The 22,098-nt window shown below is 39.3% G+C and overlaps 1 protein-coding gene across 2 annotated transcripts in view; it reads right to left on the bottom strand.

Moving 5' to 3' along the window:
* Positions 1–22,098, bottom strand: part of LOC117370734 (protocadherin-1-like) — a 42,754-nt gene that overhangs the window by 4,625 nt on the left and 16,031 nt on the right. For both annotated transcript variants that reach the window (XM_033966263.2, XM_055221683.1), the window contains one exon: positions 10,266–11,106. In XM_033966263.2, the coding sequence (XP_033822154.1) occupies positions 10,266–11,099 (834 nt within the window). In that variant the 5' untranslated portion in view covers positions 11,100–11,106. The remainder of the gene's footprint in view (positions 1–10,265; positions 11,107–22,098) is intronic.

Genomic DNA, 22,098 nt, shown 5'->3' with positions numbered 1-22,098 from the left:
TACTTTGGATATTCCAGCTGATATAGTTTTATTTCAATATATCGCAGTTGCGGTTATAGAGATATAAGCTCAGAAAAATGGGCCGCCATAATATTCAGTGGTTTTGAATTTCTCTTTGAAGAAATAGCTAATGTTTATATTTCACCCAATTAGACTGAGCAATGTAGAAATCTATCAATGGCCCTATACGCTCAAATGGACACGTTTGATGGATCAGTTCTAAGTGATACTGCGCTGACTGATCGTATTTCTTAATCTGCTAATTACCTCCATTTCCTTTGGTTTTCAAATGGACCGTGGCTTTTCTGATAATTATCCCAACATTAGCGCTAACTCTTTGTCCATTAGCCGCAAATGACCCGCTACGCTCTTGGGTTAGCTTTGGTCGCGTGGGCGTTCAATATGCTAGCTTTCAAAATCTCCTCCTTGCTTCGAAACAAAAGGGAGGGAATTATTGAATTAGTGATGGTTCAACATCAACAAATGGCTGTTCAGATGTGGCAGGGAGATAAAGAGATCGGGTGGGTGGAAGAAGTGCAAAATGTAGACTGTGGTACTGACCACTTCAGACCACACAACCAGCAGCTTTGTGGAGTGGTGTTCTCATTACTGTCCTAATTAAACTCTCAAAGCCTTACCTCTTTTACTGCCTAAAAAAAACAACTGAGGAAATTGGCTTGAGTACTAGTAATTTATTTTTACTGATATTTTTAAGTATAGATTTCAGTATAGATTTTTAATGAACAACTCTGAACTATAGGTTCTAAAGTGCTCCCATGGAAGCTCATTATCTCATGTGGCCAATGAGCACCGTCCCCCTCGTGATCAGTCCTGACCAATCAGAGCAATGGCGGCTATAGCAAAGCATCTGTGGGTGCTACTGTAACTTTTCACTTTAAAAGTACACTATGCAAGTTTTCTGGACAAGGCTCTGCCACCTGCTTGTCTCCATGGTGTTGTTATTGCTTTGCCTGTTCCACAGTATGGCATTAAACATATCTATTATTATATTAGCATATTTTATTACAGATGTTTATTATTACTCAAACACATCTTGAAAAAGTCAATTCTCAATTCAACTAGACAAAAAGTGTTTTGAGTGAAGATGTTTTGCTGCTCATCCAAGCGGCTTCTTCATTTCTGGTCAGATTACTATTGGGCACTGTCCTATATATTATTTGAAGGGACAAGCTAACTACACTGAAACTAACACACCTGTGTGTTCACAGTTTCTGTTTGTTGGCTAGGTCTATTGAACTAAATTAAGTGTGAACTGTGAACTGAGTCATATTTTGCATAATGGTTCAGGTCCCAAATGTGTGCTTTCACACCTATTAGCACACTGGCTAGCACTATTGTTTTCCTTGTTTTGGTGTTTTACTATGAATCATACCTGGACGACTGTGGGATTACACAGGCATCTTGAAAAACATGCATTCCATTTGTGAGCAGCCTCGCCTCTACAGATCTGAATTATAACTTGGCCTACTTGTATATAGATATTTGTTTTTAATTAATGGGACATTCGAGGCTAAGGTAGTCAAAAGTATCGAAAATCAGATACTAAAACTAGTATTGACACTAGATCTTCATTTGAGCACTTATTGATACAAAACTCATCACATTCATAGGACAGAAATGAACCTGAATATCTATAAAATGGTCTTGAGCTGTATCAGAACAAGTATAAGACACATAGACTAGTATACACCCATGGACCATTATGGACCACTGAGGAATTACACAGACTTAAGGCCACATCAGAATAGAAAAGAAAGTACTATGATTTAATAAATATCATTCTACTGTCTAAAGAAACTGTTTTGTTTTTTGTTTTTTTTATCATCATGGGTTCAGCATAAGTATCGAGTATCCTTATTATTGAAATTGAATTGAAAATAATTAGTATTGCGACAACAATACAATGAGTGGGCTCGTCACTACGCAGATCTGACCTATAATTTGGCTTGCTTATTTTTATGGCAATAGATATATGTTTGTATGCGACATTCCAGGTAAAGAAATAACATCTACATAGCAAGTATATCTAGCATTGACCAAACAGTAGCTCTAGAAGCAGCAATAACTTGCAGCTATAAGTAAATTGTAAAATAGCGGTCTCCTTCTTGCATAAGAACACAGCATGTGCTTAGTCTTGGTACCTAATTTAGCCCTCTTTGTTTTTCTGTCATGGAGAAAGTGCCTGGTCTGCACATGTGGGCCCTCAGCAGAGCCCATGGAGCTGCCTGGATGATCAGTGATGTTGGAGTGTGGAAAGTGGGTCGGAGCGCTGTGTGAATGAATCAAACAGCTGATTGTAACACAGGCCAGGTGTGACTGCTGTGTTGGCTATTCTGCTACTGTCATCACCACTCCCCCTGCAACTCCAACCCATTGTTTTAAAGAAGATGTGAAGAAGAAATTGGTAATCTGCAGTGACATCATGATGGGAGGGGTTAACTGGTTACCATAGTGACACAGAGCACACATTGGTAAACGCTACCAAAAAGTTTTAAGATAGTCCGAAAACAACACATTTTCAGGAGTCTGTGATCAATATGAGGGTTCATGGTCCTGTTTAGGGCTTTGAATTTCAACAAAAAAATGAAAGTGACTATCTGCAAAACTGTTGGCTAATGCTAGCTTGTGACTGTAACGCTATTTGAGAGGGACTTGTTTAACAGCACAAATTAACTCACCTGTTGTAGTTCCAACTAAGTAATTTCTTTATGGTCAGATTGTGTTAAAACAGTGCTCAGACTAAATTCTAGTGCTTCAGACAGAGAAGAACCTACAGTTAGCATCACACCCCCAGGTAACGTTGATGACGTCAGCTACAAAGTATCAATAGGGTTGGGAATCACAGAGTCCCTCACCATTCTCCTACATCAGGACTGAAACTACGTCTCAAAGGGCCTAAATCTGATTAGTGCTATACCAGGTCCACACCCAGTCTTAACTAAGACTAAGCCAGGTTTAATCCAAACCAAATCATGTCTAAACCAGGACTGAAGCCAGATTAAACCCAGACAGAACCAAAGCATGTGTAAATCAAGTATTAATCTTATCTTAAACATACTACACCAAATATATACCAATATTGAGGCAGGTTTGATGCAAATTAAAACTGGACTAAACCAAGACTGACCGAACTGCAAACCAGGTTTAAAAAAGAACTAAACTGAGCCTGAAACTACTACTCCTACATCACCAAGTATAAACTAACACTAAACCAGGTCTAGCCCAAACCAAATCATGTCTGAACCAGGACTAAAACTAGACTAAACCAAAACTGACCCAAATTGAAACCAGGTCTAAATCAAGAACTAAAAGTGGCCTAGAACTACTACTAACACCAAATCGAAACAAGACTAAGCCACGTCTTACCCAAACCAAACTATATCAGGACTAAATCAGGACTAAACCTACTGATACTACACCAAATCCTTATCAAGTCCATACCAAGACTAAACCAGGTCAAGCCCAAACCACATCTAAACCAGGACTAAAACCAGACTCAACCAGACCTCACAGCACCTCCCCACCTGATCTGATCCCCATTATCTGGTCTTGAAAGCTGTGCCTCCTTTGCTTTGCCCTGTCGTGTTCTTTCTTGTTGTTGGGTTTGTTGTTTTTCTGGAAAGAGTCCAAAACAGCACTACAGAAAATAATCTTATAAAATGTAAGTCTTAAAAATATGAGGTGACATCGGCGAAGAGCATAAACAACGAGAATGTAAAACGCCAAGGTTAAAGTCACGGCGAAAGATGAAGCAAGGAGGACCTGGCATGAACCAAAGCGCAAATGAAAGACACATAAGTGGTAAGCAATAACAGGGCTAAAGCATGGCTAAGCTAGGTCTTAATCAGGACTAAGATAGGGCCAGAAAATCAGAGAACTAAACTAGAGCTTCAGTTAAACTAAGGTGAAGCAAGTCTAATACAGGACTACACCAGGCCTATGAACAAAAACTAAACCAAACCAGGGAGGATACAGACCAAAACTGGAACTGAACCCAGGCTAAACCAGGACGAACTCAAGGCTAAAGACTAAATTAGGACTAATGAGGGACTAAACCAAGGCTAAACACCAATCCAGCTCTACATCAGGCCAAGACTAACCAAGACTAAACTAAAACTAACCCCGGTCTCATACAGGGTCTAGAAACAAGAACTAAACCATGGAACATAACCAGGTTCTATCTAGGACTAATCTTCATCAAAACCAGAACTAAACCAAGACTCAACTAAGCGTAACCCAGGCCTGATGCAGCACTATACCTGGTCTATAGACAACGACTAAAGACTAAAACAGGCCTCAAAAGGGATTATGTCAATTCCAATTCATGGTTAATCCAGATGAAAACGAAGAACTAAACCAGGACTAAACCAGCACTAAATGAACTCTAATACACAAGTACAAACTGTAAACAAGAATTTAACCGAGACTAAAACAGGTGAAATCCAGATCTAAACTAGGACTGTCGCAGAACTAATACAGGAAACTTAAAAAATAATAATAAATAAATGAAATTGAATCTAACCATGACCATAAACTAAACTATTCCAAAAACGCAGAGAACCCTCTGCAATGACCTCTTATTTGAAGTTATCTTTCTCTCAGCCCAGACCTGATACAAATCCTTTGGTGTGAGTGGATTCTTCCCTGAGCCGTGCGCTTGGCTGGCCTCCCTGTGTGATGGAGCAGAGAGGAGTCACCCAGGCGTGCCACTCGGGCCAGATTTCAAAAGAAGCGCAAACTGAAATGATCGTTCCAGTGGCCATATTGATTTTGTCAGGCCAAGAAGGACAGAGCAAAAGGATTAGCACAACTGAATCAAATATTGAGGAAGATGGAATCCAAGGATAAAGCTGGGTGAAATTAGAACTAGGGCAGGGCAGGGCTGAACCAGATCTTGACCAGGTTTAAAACAAGGCTGAACCAGATCTTGACCGGGTCTAAAGCGGGGCTGAAGCAGAGCTAAACCAGGTCTAAAACAGGGGTGAACTAGATCTACTAGACTCAGCTGTACCAGTACTCAAACACTACAGGTTTATATGAGTTAAATATTAACCTGTGCTGACAGAGAAACCAGTTCAGCCTGGTCTGAGGTGGTCTAGAATTTTCAAATGTCAACAAGCTTCTTGTTTTTATGAGTCAGTTTAGACAGAAGATGGCTAGATGATTCCTAACTTATCTTATGCATTACGAACATCATAATTATTTACTGCAATGAGCTTATAAGCACCTTTCACAGCTCTCAGACACCAAAGGAGAGTTTTGCTGTGACGGTAAAGCAACTAGCATGCTTATAATAACACGCCACATTATAAAACACTCTCTAATTAGATGCAGACAGCACACAGAGGAGATTGTTTTGACCTCAAGAGCTGCTTATACAGTTTATCTGTACTGGGGCAAGACACATTTTGCTCAAATCTATGGGAAGAAGTCGCGTACAGGCCCTTTAAATTACCAATTAAAAGCTAGTAATTACTTATGCCCTACCAAACTTCAGACATTAATGTCACTAACTATACTGATTCGTCTGCAACTACTTGTTATCACTACTATCCCTACTACTGCTTCTGCTGTTAACACAGCTACTGCTAGTATAACTACTAGTCCCACTACTACAACTATTAATAACTTCTACCAAGCTTCAGAACATTTTTGTCATTTTTGAACATTTTTTGCAACTACTGCTGCTACAACTACTGCTGCTACAACTACTGCTACTACAACTACTGCTGCTACAACTACTGCTGCTACAACTACTGCTGCTACAACTACTGCTACTACAACTACTGCTACTACAACTACTGCTGCTACAACTACTGCTACTACAACTACTGCTGCTACAACTACTACTGCCAAGTATCTATGGATGTAACGATATGTAAATACTCATTTCATGATACGATATCTATTGCATTATTGTGGAGACGCTAACAGAATTGAATTGCTACTTTTCCTTTTAAAAAGCCTTGACAAGTCTGGCTCTATACTACTATCATGGTCCAAAACATTGTAAAACTTTATAGCAGTTCATTCTTCATGTCGTTTGCATTGAAATGGAGCAAAATAATCATGCAGTGGTTCCCTCAGTTTTTTTATGTGTTGCCACAGTGAACCAATGCATTCAAACAAAGAAGCTTATAATTCAATATATTACTGCAGCCCATGTTATATCTGTGAGACTTTTGATAAATATCACGATATTTCACATATTGTTGCATCTCTTCAAGTATCCAAACAACATTATCACATCTACACTGACCAATCACAACCCAGAATTACTCTTGTGCACCAATCACATTTTGTTTTGCTCCCATTAAACCTTATAACCCCTAAATTGACTTTGGGATCGATGTGTAAGCCGCAGGAAGGTTTGAGCTCGAAGTGAATCCATCGCGCTGCGTCGTTCTGTCCCTGGATTGTTCCCCGATGACATTCCGAGTGAATGGTTCTTCGTTGGAACATTTCTTTTATTTGTCTTAATGGGCTCGGAGCTGGCAGTAATTACACAAATCAGTCCCTCAGTGTTGGTAATTGGACGCCAGATCTTTTGTGAGAGGGAAAAATTGAGAGAAGTGGAAGAATGAAAAGGGACAATGGAAGGCGATTTCCAAACCAAACGCTGCTTGAATGACCTGTGGATGGAGCGTTTGTGCGGAGGGGTTTGGTGGAGCGGGGATATGGAAGGTGTGCGGTGGTCTACAGGTGGAGGACTAACAAGAACTGAATCAAATCTACACCGAACTGATATCTAAACTCGTTTGAATGCCATGTAGTGTTGTCAAAAGTATCCAGACTAGGTCCTCATTTGAGCCAGTATCGAAGCTAAAAACGTCAAATTCACAGGACAGTGAATTTGACAATGATCTTGAGCTGTATCAGAACAAGTATAAGACACATAGACTAATATACGCCCATGGACCACTATGGAACCTACTGGACACTGAGGGATTACACAGATATAAGGCCACATGGGAATAGAAAAGAAAGTGCTACCATTTAATGTTGAAAATCACATTCTATTGTCTAAATAAAGAGTGTTTTAGACTGCATGGAATACTCGTCTAAGCCTGTAAGCCTCTAGTTAACCTGCATATGGTGTGGTGTGATCGCGCCTTGTCACTGATAGAAATGATCAAGAGATTTGTGTATTTCTGAAAACTACCACTTTGCTAACTAAATCCTGCTTCAAAACTTTCTCTTGCTCTGTCCCCTTCACGCCCCAACCCGTTCCCCGCTCCCCTCTCTGGCATGGCGAATAATCCTCAAAAAAAATCCGCTCAAAATCAGACGGAACTAGCACAAAAATCTGCAGAAAAAGGCCTTGCATCTCTTTTGAAATGGTGGGTGGTTTTAGCAGCTCGGGGCTCCACCGCGGCACAGGTAAGTGAAATGAATTGAAAACGCGCTAAGGCCAATCCTGCCGGGCCAATAATCGCAATGTGCAGCGTGGATAATCTGGAGCCATTTTGAAAAGGCGGTTTAGAGCCGTGGATACGTGCGGGATGGAAGGGTTTAGGGATATTTGTGGTGAGGTGTGCGGTACAGAGGGGCTGCTGTGGAAGAGTCGACAGGAGGAATGCTAACGGAGCTAAAGCACATACTGAAAGCATTAGGAAAAACTTTGTGAGTGACTTAAAGGGCCCATATTACGCTATTTTCTGACCTGTTCTATAATGTTTCCTAATCACAAACATACCCAGAGTTGTGTTTTGTTTCATGTTTAACACACAAACTCTGCATATTTAGTTCTTCTTTCAAACAGAAAACACTCTGTTCCACCTTATGATGTCATGTAGTAATACAGGAAGTGCTCCACTGTGTTTTTAATCTCCATACACCTTAACTAGAATCATTTGGGTGATTTCAATCTTGGAATTGCTAATCTCTACTGAACTAAAGGTAGAAAGTAGCTGTTAACTTTTTAGCTTGCATTTTGAGCTTTGGAGATGACAGACTTGAGTGAATCAAACAAAACACAACTCCAGGTATGTTTAAGTGAATTAAAGCTCACAATTTTGCTAAATATAGGACGCTGACGCTTGTGCTGCTGCTAACCGGCTACAAATACTACTTAATGGAAAGCACCGATATGTTACTGGTATTGGATATATCAGTGCAGATACTGAACATTTTGATCGATAGGATATCGGTTCCACGATACCATTTCAGTCGATATCCCATTTTGGTGTATAAACGGGTGTAGTAAGACAACTTACTTAACAATGTTGGCTTAAAATGTTTCATAATATTAAATGTGTGATTGGTTCTAGTTTATTTCCTGTGCAGTGCTTCATGGTTTAGACCTGGTCAATGTCCTGTTGTTTTTTTTTCAATAAAACACACTACTTGGTTTTGAGTTTGGACCTAATTTATCCTTAGTTTCAGACAACCATGGTTCAGTCCTAGCTCAGTCCTGGTTTAGTCCCGGGTTCAGTCCCAGTTCAGGCTCAGTAGTTGTTCTGTTATGGACATTTGGAGACACAGTTTTCTGGTTCAAAGGTCAAGTGTTGTGTTAATATGTGACAGAATATTGCTCTCCCACGCCCGGCTTCACCTCTCTCTCTCCTCTTTCTCCTCTTTCTCTCTCTCCTACCCCACTCCTCTCTCTCTCTTTGGATTATTAAGTAACCAATGTTGTGCACTGAGGCATCTGGTGACATAGGGTGAACATTAACTAGATACTAATGAGTGCACGAATAAAACAGTCCGTCTGAGTAAAAAGTCATTTTATGAAAATACCTTTTAATATATTACAGTTAGACAGACAGTCACAGAAGCAAAAGTAGTAGTATAAGCAGTAGTGGTAGCTTTAAATGTATGTTTTGCAGCTAGCAGTAATAGAAGTGGTAATAGTATTAGTATTACAAGTAGCACTAATAGCAGTAGTAATAGTAGTAGCAGTAGTGGTCGTCGTAGTAGTAGTAGCAGTCACAGTAGTAGTAAATGCCCAAAACACATGTTCTAAGTTAAAGTTGATGGTTTAGGTGTTCTTGTGGACAGGTGTCAGTGAAGTTGTGACTAAGTTGTAATTACGTGCGAGTGGCTGCAGAGGACTTTAATGATTTTAGAGCGTCTCGTCAGGACGTGGACCCTGTTATTAATCAATCAGAGTATGAGCCAGTCATTTGGATTCAGCAGGGAGGTCGCCCACTCCGCAGCCTATGGGCTATTTCCACTCTGTCATATAGACTATATTAGCTTCAGATCAGAGCAGGCTTTGAATGCAGACAGGCTAATATAATGGTTCTGATGAAGGGACAGTCAAACTGAAAGTGGGAAAATATGCTCGTTAGTTTCCAGTGTGATGATCTGAGACATTTTTACTATAGTTTTGTGATTGCCTTTGCATGAAAAAGCTCACTGACTTTATGAATACTGAATACATGGTTTGTGGTTGATGTGAACTGCCATTGTTGTCTGTTGCTAAAATGTGGTAACTTTTTATTTGAAATTTGAGGTTTTGTAGGAAATGTTCTATTGTGTTTTGCCTTGGTGCAGATATATTGCATAAGCAGTTAGAATATGTTAACTGTGTACCATCTGCATCTAATTATACAGCATTTTACTGTCTCACAATCAGGAAGTGCAAGTTAGCATGCTAGTTGTTGCTAGATTTACTGTGACGGCAAACACCGCTCTGGCTTCTGAAAGTTGTAAAAAAGTGCTAATAAACATGTCACTGTGAATAAGGATAACAAGGCATTTAAAATTAACTACCGGTAGTTTTGTTTTTTATGATTTTAAGACATAAATCATATTGACATGTTATTTTTGAGTTTATTTTCAAAATCTTTACTTTTTATATAAAATGTATTGTTTTTATTATTTTTTTCTCTCTCTTGAGAAAAAAACATTTGCAGTCCATATTCTCTGTCCAGGGCTCTCTTTAAACCCTCAGCTGAAACTGGGCCTAGACTGAGTTGGTTTTAAACATGAACTGAAACGTGTCTTAAAGAGTCAGACATGTAAAAAACCATCAGTGAGGACCTGCATTTGCTTGCATTTGTATATTATTAAATCATAAAGTGAACCCTGTGTGTTTTTTTGCCTTTTGTAAAACTCCTTCTAGGGACAGACACTGCAAACTAACTTTGGCTAGTAATGTTGTAGTATGTTAAATGTCTAATGTAGATACTTGTCCCTATCAAATGAACAAATGCATTTTTTTTCACTTACTGTCGGTACCTGCTATAACTCCCTCCAAAACAAAATGCCCTCTTCTCTCCTCGTGTCTCTGCACCCACCTGTATGACGGAGTGTCCCAGCGGACTGTTCTCCAGCAGGTTGGCCTCGTAGTGACTCTTCTCAAACTTGGGCGCGTTGTCGTTCTGGTCCGTTATGATCACCCTCAACAAGGCGCTGCTCTGCCTCTCGGGCGTCCCACCGTCCACCACCAGAATGTTCATATCGTACGACTCTTTGGCTTCTCTGTCCAAATTACCCATAACCACCAACTGCGGCACTTTCTCGTCTGAATCCGTTGCGACTTGCAGGCTGAACAGCTGCTCGAAATCGTCTCTGGTGCTCAGTGAATACCTGTCCACTCCATTGACGCCGGAATCTTTGTCGTTCGCCATCGGGATCGAGAACAGCGCTCCGACGTGCGTGTTTTCTGGTATGGACAGCGTCAGAACGGGAGAGGAGAATTGCGGGGTGTTATCGTTAATGTCCAAAATTTCGATGCGGCCTTCTATCAACCTAGGTCCCGATCCAATGCCCTTAACCATGTCTGTTATGGAGACTTCGAATTCCAAGAAGCATTTGTCATCATCGAAAAGGTTACGGCAATCTTTTAGGGTCTCACGGTCGATCGGGACTTCTGTGGTGTAAATGTCACCCGTTTTGCCATCGACTCGTAGATAGGGGGCGCCCACTTCAAGCTTGTAAAGATGTCCGCTGTCGGGGAGGCCTTGGTCAGAAGCCAAACTGCCGATAAGGGAGTTCGGGGGTTGTTCTTCAGGGACACGGTACAAAATGTCAGTAGGCGCGGCAAGGCAGGAGGTCAGAAACAAGATGGAGGACAGGAGAAGGAGGAGGAAGTGATGTAGGGAGGAGGACGCAGCCATGACTCCGCCCATCTGAACTCTGCAAGACAAGAGAAAGGAAAAAATAAGTTAAATGGATGGAATTTTGGCTTGATGCTTTCTTAAAATGCTGCCAATGAAGAGTGTGTGTGGTGTAATGTAAAAACAAGGTAATGGTCAACAATTCAACAAGCCAAAATACAAAAGAATACAATGCTCAGTTACGACACAAAACTGCCTAAAGTAGTGCAAGTACTAACAGCAGTACTATTACTCATTCTTCAACACCTGATCCTTGTTTACGGCTAACAGTTAGCCTTGATAATACAGTATACAATTGTACGCTTAATTAATTTAATAGGTCGACGTTCCACCTTGATGTGCAGCAGACGGTAAGATCTTAGGTACACCTGATGTCTTCCTCCCTTGAGACAGGACCCCTTCTGTACAGCAGGGGTCCCGACTGGTGGCTCTGGTCCTTATATGGGTCAAGGGGAGGGTAACACTGCTATGGTCAACTTAAAGCTCAAAACAGATTCAAATGGAGCCCTGGTTTAGATCTGGTTTAGTCCTGGTTTTGTTTCAGTTAGACCTAATATAGACTTGCTTTGATCCTGTTCTAATCCTGGTTTAGTCTCAGTTTGTGGAGTGTGTGCTCATGTATGAATGCACCCAGGCATGGTTTAGTTAGGTTTAGTCCAACTTACACACCGGGTTATTCCTGACTTACTTGTTCTGTCCTGACTTAAACCTGGTTGATAAGAAATAAGAAATTATTTGGTCTTGGTTTAGCTCTAGTCTAGTCTTACCGTAGTCCTGGTTTAGAGCAGTTTTAGACTATTCATATTCTAATTCTCAAATGGCTAAGAATTGATTTGTGAGTTTTAATGGACTAAATTAGCAAGATTCGTTAGTTTGAATTAAATAAGTAATTTTGGAAGCAAGTTGAACATGCTGAGATTGTGTCCAAATTTAGAATAACTTCTACCCAGTTACAATTTTAAACGCAGAATAGCCCCAATTCTAGTACAAATCTATCCTGAAAATTCCCCTTTTTGCTCATGTCAGGGAGTTTTTTTGGTAATCTGAGCCGTGATCCCACCCGCACTGCTGGGGTCAGATTCAGCCTCCGCAGCTTCATGCATGGACACCTTTGTCAAAGGCACACCTGTATTTACATGTGGATAAGGTGATGCAAAACACTGCCCGTAACCCAAGAGCACGTGGCTAATTTACATTGTAAACAAGGACAATGCCAAACTGCTAACACTATAGAAGTGGGTGGGAAGATATAAATAGTTTAGAATGAGTTTGAGATGTATCAGATCAAGTATAAGACACATAGACGAGTATACGCCCATGGACCACTATGGAACCTACATGGACCACTGAGGGATTACACAGATATAAGGCCACATGAGAATATAAAAGAAAGTACTACCATTTAATGTTGAAAATCACATCATATTATCAAAAGAAAGGGCGTTTTTATCATTGTGGTATCAGAATCAGTATTGAGTCTTTTCCTTAGTACTGAAATCAAGTCAAATTTAATTAGAAGTACAGATTTTTCTTAAAAATATGAAAGCAGACACACTACACTTATTCCTCACTTTCCCAACACATTTCTAGCATCAATTATTTTACGCATACCAAATTTCAGAGACCAGAGAGGCGATGCATTGCTAACAACAACTAGCATGCTAACAGTGCACCAAAGAACTACCTGGTTCGTTGACAGTAAAGTGCTTTGCTTTAAGAGTTGCTTTTACAATATACTGTAATTTTAAGTTGAATTTCAACATAATTACATTTTTCTAAACAGCTAATACTAACCATTAGTACTACTTTTACTACTACTACTGGTACCTACAGCTACTATGACTTCTGCTACTGCTTAACCATCATCCATACAATCCAATTTTACTTCCTACTATTTCCAACATTTTTTTTCATATTAAAAGACTTCAACTCACGGAGGGACTGACATTGAGAAGACAGAATAAAACATTTTCCTGCATTAAATTTTCAACTATTTTGTAAATTATTACAGGCAATGAATTAAGCAACAAGCCCCAAAGCTATGTGCCGCCATTTTAAATTTACAACCCCTCATTCTTTTGATGCTTCAGAGACCATTTGCTCTTACCTTGGATGACTGATAAAATAGATTACTTTATGGAGCTATTCCAATCTTTTGGTTGCTGCTATATTTCAAATCAACTATGACTATTATTCTTTTCATAAATGGCTTTGCCCACAAATCAGAAGATAGCCAGTTCAAATCCCAAGTGAATTCTTATCAATTAGGGCTGAACAGTTTGATTTTATTTCTGAAAATCATTACGACTACATTTGTGATTTATGCTTTAATGATGAATGAAGTTCACATTTTAAACACGACCAGAAGAAATGACAAAAAGAGAAATATGAACTGACAAACCAATTGAAATGTGACTCTTGACATATCAAAACATGTTTATACAAATCTAAACTACAGGGTTAGACGTTTTTTATGCAGAATAAGACAGAGATTTGGTTGTTTTTGGAGGAAATTATGGTACTTAAAAGATTGCAGCTTTTGCTAATTACATCCATTCAAATTTCAATTTTTGTTTCAAATAATCCTGCAGCCCAATCTATGTATCTATGAGTGTTGTCACAATTTCGGTACAAAGGAACAGACTCGATACTCAATACCAATTCTGATGATAAAAAACACTAGACAATAGAATGTGATTTTCAACATTAAATGGTAGTACTTTCTTTTCTATTCCCATGTGGCCTTATATCTGTGTAATCCCTCAGTGTCCAGGTAGGTTCCATAGTGGTCCATGGGTGTATATGTGTAGTTTTAGTATCGTTTAGTATCTGATTTTTGATTCTTTTGACAACCCTACTCTTTCTATATATCTATATATCTATTTATACAACAACAAATTATACACATCCTGTACCAATATAAGTATAATAACTACCACATACTACTACAACTATTAGTCTGAAGTACTCCACTTTGAGAAGCTTGTCCTTCCTGTTTCCCCTCAGCTGCTGTCTGGGCTCTAGTGTCCTCATCTCTGCTGTAAATGTGTGTGTTTTTGTCCGGAGCCGATTGACGACCCTTGACCTCTGACCTCTCAACCGTGGCATTTCACGTTGCCGTAGCAACCCCAGGCCCGGCCAAACAACGCAAAGAGAAGAAAGCTTTTTAATGGGATGAGTTTTTAAAAAGCAGACAGGGACAAAAGAAGAGGGGGGGAAGCTAATGATTGAACCTGGACTAAAACTAAAGAACTGAGACTAACGAACGAGGATTAGAGAAGGATTAGAATAGGACTAAACCAGGATTAGTAAAGGATTACATTAGGTCGAAACCAGGAAAGAAACTCTGACTAAACTAGAACTAGTCAGACTAAACCAATATTATACCAACTCGAAACCAGGAGTGGCTAAACTAGGACTAAACTAGGATTAGACAAAAACGAGATTAAACAAACCTAAAACAATAACTCAAAGATCAATCCAGGCTGAACATAGCCCTAAACCCAACCTAGAACTGAACCAGGACTAAACCAGACAATTTATACTCAAAATTCTAATCCAAGTGTTGTAGGAATTGAAAAAACGGGACTAGACCAGTATTAAACCAAGATTAGGCTACAACAGGATAAACAACGCAAAATCCAGACCTAACCCAGGACCCAACCCAATTCAAGATGGGGATAAACACTCCCTATTCAAGTAGTTTGACCCGAAGAGGCTCAAATTGGAGTGTTTTGGAGTGTTTTTCAGTCCAAAGTGCCTGTTGATTTTGGGAGCAGTGCGTTTGAATATTAACCAGGAGAAGCACACACAGGGCAGTGAAAACAGAAGGGAGAGATCTCACTACATGGGCCCATTACACACAGCTCTCTTCAAACTCAGACTAAAACTGGAGGAACAAAATGTATAATGTATGCAGTTCACCGAAGAATACTTGACTCAAAGCTTTATAGAAATAGAGAGAAATTCAGGCGAAGGTGAATGGTAGAATGAAGATAACCAAGACAAAGCCGTAACCAAACCCAAAAAAAATCATAATTGGCAAACTAAACTAGGAGAGTCTTAACACACACAGACACAGGCTTTGATGCAGCAACACTAGGCCTGTATATACTTTCTTCTTTTTTTTTTTTTTTTTTTTTGTATAAGGCTTGTCAAATTATCACTATGGATGCAAATGGTGTTGTGATTGACCTTTGTTAAAAATATATTTAAAATTAAATCATAAAGTGGGATATAAATATTGAATATCAGGTGCCAGTGGGGCGCCAGTAGCAAAAACTGTTGTTGTGTCCTTAGGCAAGGCACCCACATTGCCTGATATGAATGTAATATAATATGAATGTGATGCGTGCGTGAGTGTTGGTGATGGTCAGAGATGCGTAAGAGCGGATTGGCAGCCTCGCTTCTGTCAGTCTGCCCTGGGGCGCCTGTGGCCTGTGTGAATGAATAATGCGAGTATCCAAAAAAGTGCTATAAAACAAATGCATTGATATTATTAACAATACATAAAACGTGAAAGTTTACAAAAACATCTTACACATCTTGTTAAAAACAAAACTCAAATGTGTTATCTATGAGAACCAGCACATAGACAGTTACATTTTCCATAACCCTGTCAGTCCCTGGTGAATGTATGGAGCTTCCTGTTTAGTGTCCCAGCGGCTGTCCAACGCTCTGGAACATGTAAATAATGAGAGTTTGGGAAAGGCCAAAAAGTCACAAGTGGTTTTATCTCATGAAGGAGTGAGAAGAGAGGGATGTGCACGCTCCCACTAAATCTCAAAATCAACAACAAAAAAAAGAAAAATCCACTAGGGATGCGACAGGGATCCTCGCTTTCCCACCAATTTTTAGAGGGGCTCAAGAGGAAGTGGACAAGGGTTTGAAGTAAATATTTAACAAGATGACAGGACAAAGTTGAGAGGGGCCAGAGGGTACATGTGGTCCATCGAATATCCAAACACTTTGTATCAAGGCTGAATTATTAAATAGTTTAATCACTATTGCAATATCTTTTAATTAATTATAAGCAAATGAATTAAACTTTTTCATGACGTTTCAGACAAGCCATGTTGTTTTAAGATAGTTGTGTTAAACTAATATCTGCTAGCTAATTGTTAGCTAGGCATTTTCTTTTAATATGTTTACTTAATGTAATTTTCCCTGCTTCTCCCCATGGAGAGGCCATTGCTTTGCCTGGAAGGTTAAACAGTATGACATTAAGCATATATTTCATGGGGTATGCCTTAACAGTGAAAACACCTGTAATTGAATACATTTAAGATAGATAAGTTAATGCCATACTGTAGAACATTCCACACAAAGTCGTAACATCTCCATGGAGACACGCAGATGGAGTTTCCCCCATAGACTGTAAATATATATAAATTGACCTAGCTAAGTGCCTGCCCTCTGCCAAACCAGAGGAGTGAGCAGGAAGGGGCGTTACCTTCAACAGCGTTGCTTCAGATTGGCTCTTTGGTTGCTATGATACTCGCAGTCAGAATTCCAAATATGGAACTCGGGTCCAACCTCGCCCCTATAACTGCTAGCGTCGATGAGCTTCATTTGACTGGAGCTGAATGTTACGGGTGACGTCACACTCACTCAGTCCACTTCTTTATACTGTCTATGAGTTCACGCCACCAGAAAAGTTACATAATGCAACTTAAGAGCAACTTGTTCTCTGGATTTGAACTCACCAACCGTAGCTTTTTACATCAATATTTGGACACAGCCTATCTAAATTCATAACCGATGTCGGCAGTTTGCTTATTCTGAAATATTTGACTGTTCCGATCAAAGCAAACCGTTGTAGAAAGTTGTAGTTTATCGAGTCAGAAGTTCTTATAGTATTACATTTCAGACTTGTTTAGTGGAAAGCGTGCTGTCTGACAAAACCACTGGTGCATTTCAATGAGAGGGGCGTGTGGCTCAACCTGTTTGTTTTGGTGTGAAGTCAAACAAAAACGTGTGAGACCGAGACAGAGGCGTGCCCAAGGCGTTACCATGACAATAAACTACAACTGTGCTCCTGCTCTACAGCTGTGTCCCCCACCAAGCTATTCACAAAGACGGGAGGGACATAGGGTCAACCGCCCAGACATCCAGGAGCTTTAGATGTGGACAAACTTATGGGGTCCGGGACAATATATATTTTGTAAACTGATTCAGAATATATCTAATTTACTTAAAGATCTACTATGTAACTTTTCTATTGGAGTATGTGTTTTTTACCATGGAGATGTCCAGAAATGTTCCACTGTAGTGTATTAAACTAATCTGTGTTTTTTATCTCCATAGGTGTTTTAATTGCTCAAAACTCCTTGAAAAAAACATGCATTCTTACAGTGAGCAGGCTAATAAAAAACAGCAAAAATAGCAGATAAAAAAAAAAAAAAAAAAAAAAATTGATCATACTCATACCTAAACATATTTTTAAAAAACTGTTTAATTAAAGGTTTGTGCAGTTTTGGCATGAAATGAGCGATAAAAATGCTAGCTAATGACTAAGCTAAAACTATTTACGCACTGACTTGATTCAGCCCCACCCACTTTTGCCTCTAAACACCCCAAACTGTGCTTTCTTGTGGTGGCACTAACGGGTTAAAAGGTAATTCCATTCTTTTCAATGGCGAATTTGGGAAAAGTTTCTATGATTTCAAGTTGTGTCAAACGTTCTATGTTCATGTGACTAACAAGTCGACACCTCAGTGATTCTCAGGGAGGCTTTAAAACGGCTCTGTAGTCCCTATACAACTTATCTGCTCAAAATCGCTAGCCCCATGCAAAATAATACCACCAAAATGACGATGGCGGTAGTCATGGTAACTTCTGGATTAAGGTGAATACTAGATGTCCAGGAGCAGTACGGCAGCTAGACGGGGACAAAAGTCAAGAGACATGGAGAAACTTTATAGAGGTAGTTCTTAGCAGTGTGTTGGAGGCATTATCATTTTTTGCAGACTCATTGAAACACATCAAGCCTATTAAAAATTACAATAGTCATGCCGTGATAATGCAAAGTTCTTGGATTGTTGCATTTATTTGGGGGATAATGATCGAAACACTTTTTTTTTTTTTCGAGATGATAGTGTACATTTAGACCAAAATGAGCAAAATTATATAGACCAAAATTAGATAATAAGTGGTAAGTAAAATACAATAGAATTTTGATGAGGGATGAGAATGCTAGCAATTTGTAAGGAGGAACTTGTGGAAACAAAATGAGGAACTAAAGCCAAACAATTGTATCATGAGTTGAGTGGTTAGTGGTTCATTGTGTGACCTGTCCATTCTAACACATGCCCTGAATGAGCTCCAAATATCACACGTTTGCACCAAAATGGGACTCAGCATGTGCTAAAAGCTAACATTTAGAATACTAGTGACAGAAAATGCTCGCTAGCAAAAGAGACAATCACTATTTGAAATACAACTACGGGTTTAAACTTAGCGACTACGAGCAAACTATCTAAGCTAACATGTCAAAGTCCTACGCTATTTAGAAACTAGGATAGCTCATTCCTGGATAACAGCAAGATACAATAATGACACACTAAAGGCTTTGAACCTAAATAAAAAAGGGACTAAAATGCCATTAATACTACAGTACTATTGTAAATTAGCAAAGTATTAAAGGTACCATATTAGGCCTTACAGTTTTCTCAAAATTCTGTCCATTCTAACACATTTTCTAAGTGACAGGATGTTATGGCCACTTCAGGTACAACAGGAAAAAAAAAAAAAAAGCAACTAAACACAACACATTTAACTTTAAAGTACATTTAACTCAGTTTTGTATTTTTTATATGCATAGTTTTTGCAGAATTGTCAGACACGCTTTACTTGTTAGCATATTGGCATTCATTTATTTCAATTAGGCTACATTATTATATTTTATTTTGTGCTAAAACTGTACAAGCTAGCTTATCAACCAGGGCTGCCAGGCTTCAGCGTTTCAACCCGCGCAAGAGCATCTGAAAAAAACGCGGAACATACGACACAACTGGATTTTCTGCTGTTTTTATAAAAGTAATGCTCCTTCGGTGACACAGACCTGCCTCGTCCCCTGTCTCAATTCCACAGAGCGCTGATGGCTTTGGATATGAACATTTGTCACTGAAATTCAGGACTTTCAATAGAATTATTCTAAAATCAATACATTTACGTGGAAAATAACACTGGCCAAACCCGTAGATAATATTTTTCACCCGTGGCAGCTCTTTAAACGACGCTAAATGTCTTATCTGGCAACCCTGTTACCAACTGACATGACTGACCAGTAACGGATGACAAATAAAGCTATCTCAGCAGCTTGTCTTGATTCATATCTTTAAAAAGCAGCTTGTCAAATCCCAAATAGACTTTTTCCCTCCAGTTTAGGGTTGATTTTTAGCTACAAGCCACCAAATTGAACGCTACACGGCAATTTTAATTCAATAAATAAAACTCAGATTCCAAAAATATTACACCGATGCATAATCAGCAAACCTATTTTTAGCCTATCGTAAAAGTAAAAATACACCAGAATGCATCCATTCTCCATCCATGCGCATCCATTACAACTGTCATTCTCAATTTTGGATAATTTTACAAGCCATTGCAAATTGTCTTACCATTTCTGCAATTTTAAAGTTACAACAATTTAAGAAATGCTTACAAAAAGTATAGTCCAGTCCACATTAAGACGACATCATCAAAACTACGCAATTCAAAAATTTAGAAAATTCAAAAAGAATTGGAAAAATTAGAGGAATTTAAAGTCTATAAAATATCTGTAAACTTGTAAACTGACCTGCGTTGTGTTCAGTGTGCTCCGGTAGATGGGAAACTCCAGTAAAACTTTAATAGAAGGAGAATGCTCACAGCGAGAAACCCAAACCAAAACTGTACCGTGTCCTTCCCAAACCAAAACAGTAAATTCTCATGACAATGGTCCCCAAACTCAAACCACACCCCCTTCATTTACAGCACACAGGCCCAAACTCCGCCCACTCCATTTACAAAATACAGGACAGGCTCCAGTGACATTTACAGTCTGGGAGAAAAACGGTAAAATCCAGTTTTGCAAGTTAGAAGTCAGTGTGTTTGAAATGATATGTTTAAGCTACTGTTTGAAGTTACACAGTAGGAATTTAACCAGTAGTGTAAACATGTGTGAGAAGCTATTGTTTCTGCAGTAGCTAATTGTTATAATGATGATTAAAGAAATTAGTCACTGTAATTCCTCATATTCGCTAATATCAAAAATGTTGTTGATACATTTTTTTCATTCGTTTGCAACTTTGTCTGTTTTAATCATTTCAGAATCAAACGCCTTGTACTCAAAATGCACTCAAGTAAATTCTTAAAAAATAAAAAGAGCCCAAACAGGATGAACAAGTAAAAGTTGTTCGTGACCAGTGACCAGCTAGCTCCATTAGCCTTTTGTAAGCTAGCACGCCATTTGTCAGATGCCTGTAAACATTTGGGTGCCAAAGTGCGACATTTTGAGGTCACGTAGGTCATGTGTTAAAGTGCATAGGTCACACAGTGAATCTAACGCTATTTTAGACTGGGTTTCACTCTCAACTTCCTCAACTCAACTCCATAACTCTGAAGATAATCATTTCATAATTACGTCTCATGTTGAGATCGTAGAGGCAGGAGATGTTGTAATTGTTGTTTTGGAGATGTGCAAAGTTAGAACGTCAAGTATTGTGTGTATAATAATAAGTACTGATAAACTGATACTGATATTTGTGTAGTTAAGATGATAGTGTATGTACTTTTTGCACAATACTATCTTCAGTATATCACCATTGACACCTATGTTTTTTGGTGAGTATTGCCCACCTCTAAGAAATCAATAATTCTTACTATTCATGTTTTTCATACCTTATTGGAGCACCCCAGGTTACCCCATTAAAACAGAAGTACACAGCTGGACAATTGCCTAGTTCTGAGGGAAGATATTGGTCAGCAGTACCTAGTTTAACTTGTATATCCAGAGCTAAGCTAGGATCTTGGTCAGGAGTACCTAGCTGAACGAATCTCCAAATCTGAGCCAGAATCCTTTACAATCTGTACACAAAGTAATTCAAGTACTTCACAGAATAGGAAATATAAAACCGTTTTGAGCCTGGATTTGAACAGTGTCACAGTACACTATGGTCAAGAGCTAGAAACTCTTCCAGATCTTGATCAGGAGTACCTATAGCTGGACCCAGTTCCAGTTCTAAGCCAGGATCTTAGTCAGGAGTACCTAAAGACACTTCTGCACATCTTGGTCAGGAGTATCTATAGCCGGATGCAATTCCAGCTGTCAGCCAGGATCTTAGTCAGGAATACCTAAAGACATTTTTCCAGATCTTGGTCAGGAGTACCTATAGGTGGACGCAATTCCAGTTCTGAGCCAGGACTTTGGTCAGAAGTACCTAAAGACAGTTCTCCAGATCTTGGTCAGGAGTACCTAGCTGGATCCTTCTCCAAATCGCAGCACGTCTACAAGGAAGAGGAAGAACCGAACAACGGCCGTATAAACGACTTGAGTGATCAAAGGTTTATGGAGAGACTTGTCCATTCTAACACATGTCCTAAGTGAGCGCCAAATGTGACACCTCAACACCAAAATGTCAAACAGCAGACGAGACCAGCGTAAGGACAGACAAGGGAACAGGGCCTAGGAGTACCAAAAGAACTTCTTTACTCCTGGCATACTCCTACCAAAAAGGAGCCACCCTTTCATCATGATAAATTAAAGCACTGGGTCAAGATAACACCTTTCAAGTGCTTTTATAACAAATATTTTTTTTAAGTTTGGTGATTTGGTAAAATTGGCATCCTTTTAGTCCGTAATTCTGAAATGATTATGAACGTCTTTGGCAGTGAATGGAACTATTCACAAACTTTTATTTAGTAACGCACACATCCGTCCTTTTAAATCGTCAGCCTCGTAGTCGTGCCAGTGAAGGTTGAAACATTTTGGAGAGTTAGTGGTTGTGATTAGATTTGCAGTTTCTAGATG

The sequence above is a fragment of the Periophthalmus magnuspinnatus genome, chromosome 5 (genome assembly GCF_009829125.3).
Source record: "Periophthalmus magnuspinnatus isolate fPerMag1 chromosome 5, fPerMag1.2.pri, whole genome shotgun sequence".
Classification (NCBI taxonomy): Eukaryota; Metazoa; Chordata; class Actinopteri; order Gobiiformes; family Gobiidae; genus Periophthalmus; species Periophthalmus magnuspinnatus.
This window is presented reverse-complemented; position numbering and strand designations above follow the sequence as displayed.